The sequence below is a fragment of the Chaetura pelagica genome, unplaced genomic scaffold (genome assembly GCF_000747805.2).
Source record: "Chaetura pelagica isolate M959 unplaced genomic scaffold, ChaPel_1.0 scaffold769, whole genome shotgun sequence".
NCBI classification, from domain to species: Eukaryota; Metazoa; Chordata; class Aves; order Apodiformes; family Apodidae; genus Chaetura; species Chaetura pelagica.
In genome coordinates, this window is record NW_009954531.1 from 237,323 (window position 1) to 241,975 (window position 4,653).

Consider the following 4,653-nt stretch of genomic DNA (forward strand, 5'->3'; position numbering starts at 1 on the left):
AGTCACTCACTGCTGCTGAAGAGACAATAAATTATTAGCTACTTGGTCACAGTTGTTCGTTGCTGCTCTGATTGGTTCTATGACAGTCACCATTTTCAGGAATCCTAGAAAGTCACACCCTGTTGAACAGCTGAAGGAAGTCCTGGGAAACCTTATTTTGCAACAAAAGTGACTAAAAATCTGACAGTTCTCCCCTGCATTGTATTTTCCAAGGGAACATCATAGCCAGGGTCTGGAATGCACATGCTGTCCTGGGCTCAGCAGGCTTTTAATGGCTAATGTATTTCCTGAAGCTGTACAAAGTGTCATCTGACATATCTATATTCCACAGGGATCTTTTTTTCCCAGTAACTGGATGTAAGTGATAGGCTGCAGTCAGCTGTGCCTCTTGGAAAGCAGATGCCTTGGCTGAGAAGTCTCAGGGCCTTCTGTACATTGAAGGGGAACAGAAAACCTGTAGCTATGGCAGAGGTGTTTGCCATTAGGAGGTTAATTAGGCATTAACAATTGATGGCCAGCACACATTTTCTGGGGATTAATGACCATCTGGGAGAAACTAATGGCCTAGGAAAGCCTTCTCCTTTCTCAAGGTCATGAGTATAGCTGCAGGGTATGGCTGGACCAGGGTCCAAATGCTCCAAAGGGCCCCTCTGACTCCTGGGGAGTTTGTGTCCAGCTCTGCAGCTCCTGGTGTGCAGCTGCTGATCCCCAGGTGCTGCTGAGAAGGTTTCAGAAGCATTTAGAGGTCATTGCTTGAACAAGGGGTAACAGACCAGGTATGTTTTAATCTGTCCAGTTTATAATGTCCATCAGTTAATTTGTGTTACAACAATGGGTTTAATCTCAAGCTCATTAGCAGCTGTTTTGCTGGTGTCACTTCCCAAATGTGCCAGTTCCATGGTGTCTCAGAGTGCTGCCTGACTTGCCACCACCAAGAGCTGTTTCACAAAAAGAGTGGGAATTGCAGGATAACCCACCCAAATGGGCAGATTTTCTTGCTTTGGTATGAAATTGGAAGGTTTATATTTTCAATACTTTCTATACACACACTTTGTATATCTACACTCAGGTACACTTCATATATACAGATACATACATGTACACAGAAAGAGGAGGAGAGAAGTGATGTGATGACAATGAGATTCACAGAGGTCTGGATCACTCTGTACCTTACAAAATGGTCAGATTATATGATCATATCTCTGCAGCTTCCCAAGGGAGTTGATGCACCATGGCTCTGTGCTTTCAAACAGGCCTGACAGTTGCAAACTTCTTCCTAGGTCCTTGTCTTATGTTGAAATCTGAACCAAGGAAAACCAAATTTTACCACCTCCTTTCTGAAGGTGGTATTTCTTCTTACTCCCTCATGAACATATTTCTCATCTTGCCTAGAAATCATTTGGCCTCTCCATCTCTGGAAATCTACTGTACATTTGGCAGTAGGAAGCAAAAGGTTTCATGAGACTAATTAAGCTAAGGCCCAGGTCTTTTCCTGTGTGTCTCCTGGAATAAAAACACGTGCATGTCAGTCCTGTCCTTCCAACCTACACTGAGAACTGTTCAGATGGAAGCTGTCTGCCACCAAGTGCCTGGTTAACATAGCTCTGGATCTCTTCCATTCAGGTTTATGTGATTCTGTGTGTCCATTCTTAGCCCTTGGCTGAGTTATGTGACAGGACCTCTGCTCCAGCTTACAGACACATGGTACAATGCTGCTGATGTTTTCCCTCTGGTCCCGAGCTCCTCAGCTTCATCAGGGTGACCCCAAAAAGTTCTGGAGGTGCTTATGTGGGCAGAAGAGTTCCCTCAGCTGCCTTTCCTGTTCTGCTGGAGATCAGGACCCTTTCCCCCAACCCCCCCTTTCTCTAATAAAATTAGCTGAAATGAACAGTGCTCAGGCTTTACAGCTGCCTCTGTTCACCACTTGCCACAGAATCAGTTCATCCCAGCAGGACTCTCCAGAGATTACCTGAAATCCCTTCTTAATGGACTACTTTAGGTGCCTCAATTGCTTCCAGTTAGGCAATTTTCTAAGTTTTTTTTTTTTTTTTTTTTTTTTTTTTTTTTTTTTTTTTTTTTTTTTTTTTTTTTTTTTTTTTTTTTTTTTTAAATCAGATTGTGTTTTTTTATTGTGCAGGATTTTTTTTTCTTTGGGTGTTTTATTATTATTATTATTTAATTCCTTTGCCCTTTATCTTCTATTTTGTCATCCAGAATTATATTTTAGAAGTGTTTCACCTTGTCCTCCCTGCAGGCAGGGCCACTCTTGGGCACTGCCATCCACACTGCACAGACCACTCCTGAACCACTAAGAAGTCCTGAACTTGGACTAAGAAACCTGACAGTTGCCAAGAGGGTGACAACACCACCCATGAACCCTGTAGCTCCTGCCAAAAACTACATGTGTAGATTGAACTCCTAACTTGGAGTGTTGTGTCCAGTTCTGGGCTCCCCAGTTCCAGAGGGACAGGGATCTACTGGAGAGAGTCCAAGGGAGGCTATGAGGATGATGAAGGGACTGGAACACCTGCCTGATGAGGAAAGGCTGAGAGACCTGAGGCTGTTCAGTCTGGAGAGGAGAAGACTGAGGGGGGATCTAATTCATGTCTATAAATACATGAGGGCAGCAAGAAGGCAAGACAAGCTCTTGTCACTTGTGCCCTGTGACAGGATGAGGGGCAATGGATTCAAACTGGAGCACAGGAAGTTCCACCTCAACATGAGGAAGAACTTCTTTCCTGAGAGGGTGACAGAGCCCTGGGACAGGCTGCCCAGAGAGGCTGTGGAGTCTCTTTCTCTGGAGCCTTTCCAGACCTGTCTGGATGCCTTTCTGAGTGACCTGCCCTAGATTTGGTCCTGCTCTGGCAGGGGGGGTTGGACTTGATGATCTTCAGAGGTCCCTTCCAACCCCTGACATTCTGTGATTCTGTGATTCCTTTCTCTCTCCTTGTGGTTAAAGCACCCACCAGCAGGTACAGCCATGACAGACCAAACTGCCACACTCTGGCTCCTCTGGCTGGTTGGACTCAGTGGGAGAAGAAGGAAACTGATCCTCAGCAGCACAGCACTGGCTCCAGAGCAGCCCTGCTGCTACCTCGGGGCATGGAACGAAGCAATTCAAGCCCTGATTTGAGCTTTGTTCAGTCAGTTTTTATCAAGCTGAGCAGACCTAATTGATGTTTTTCTAAGCAGGAGTATCCAAGACAGTAATTGCAGGTGACCCATCACTACTAACTCGATGGCCTTAACCCTTGCTGGACTTGCTTGAACCTGATTAACCACATGAGCTTGAATATAAATCTTACATTTATTTTTGTTGGAAATGCAGAGCTGATCTTTAAGCACCACTGGTCCTTCCAGGGTTTTTTGCAAGTTTTACAGGGACTCACAAAGAGGAGCAGCCTTTTATGATGCCCAGGGGCCCTTTGACAACCTTCTTCTCTGTCTGCTGTGTTGTGCTCATTACATTTTGATGAGGTTAGTGATTCAGGAACTGAGGTGAAAGGGAAGTAGCAGTGGTTTAACTGCACAGTGCAGATGATCCTCTCTTTTTAATGACCACATGGCATACAGCTCTATCCAGCTGGGCACAGGTCCTGTTCAAAGGCCTGCATGGAGAGCAAAACAGTCACCCCTGCTATGGAGCATGAAAATGGCCATCCATTGCATTTGTTGGGTTGATTAATTAAAGGACTCGATAGGAGGCTGCACCCCATGGAGAGCCAGAGCTGGAGCAGGTCTTCTGGCATGACCCATGATCTTTCCATGTCCTGCTTTCCTTTCTCTCCATTGTGCAGCTGAGGAGGGAGAATGATGGAGCAGAATGGTGGACACCTGGCCAAGTCCAGCCAAGGACAATTTGTCACACTGCCCTTCTGGGCAGCATGTCATTCAAAGACAGAGTCCCCCAGAGCCTCAGAACGGCTCTTCAATGGTTGCCAGGCACACTGGGAGGGTGACTGTCCTTCCCTCCAGGTCTTGCAGGACGGGAGTCATGAGATCCTGATCCAAAACCATCTGGGCCAGAGGGTGAGCTCAGCACTGGAGATGGGATGGCTTTGCACCTGCTCAGAAGGCCTGCATGCATCAGATGACTGGAGATGTCACTCAGGTTCTCTCTTCCTCTCCTCTCCCCAGCAAAACATCTCCATCCCCAGCAAAAACCTGCTCCATCTCCTGTCCCACCCAGCAGCCCCTGCTGGTCTGGCCCCAGGCTGCCTGTTTTGCCAGGGACAGACACAGACCTCAGAGGTACCAAGGTGTGGGAGGGGTTGGCTGAGGACTTGCTTCTCCTGATGTGCCAGGGGAGATCGACTAGTGCCCATGAAAAGGGAGAGTCTTCCTGACCACAGTGTGAAGTCTCTGGAGGGTTTCCTGGGGGCACCTCATGAGGGGTAAGGCAGGTGAGAGCCACGGGAGCCACAAGCAGCTGTGAAGTTTGCAGCTGTTTTAACGCAGGGGTTTTGCAGAGGGGTCAGGGAGCAGAGATGAGATCCGAGCAGGTGGTGAGGGAGCTCACTGCTGGCTGGGTGGCCTCAAATGATTAACTCCTGAGCCTGCTGTGTATTCTCCTCACCTTTCCTGCAAGGGGGGTGGGCACTGAAAGCCACGCCTGGCACCAAGGAGTCCACCCCTGCCCTGCTGTGGCTGCTG

The 4,653-nt window shown here is 47.6% G+C and overlaps 1 protein-coding gene across 1 annotated transcript in view; it reads right to left on the minus strand.

The window, feature by feature from the left end:
* Positions 1-2,223: 2,223 nt before the first annotated feature.
* LOC104395038 (T-cell surface glycoprotein CD1b-3-like) overlaps positions 2,224-4,653 on the minus strand; it is a 5,727-nt gene continuing 3,297 nt past the window's right edge. Inside the window, exon 5 of the mRNA XM_010004704.1 lies at positions 2,224-2,329. Coding sequence (XP_010003006.1) covers positions 2,224-2,329 — 106 coding nt within the window. The remainder of the gene's footprint in view (positions 2,330-4,653) is intronic.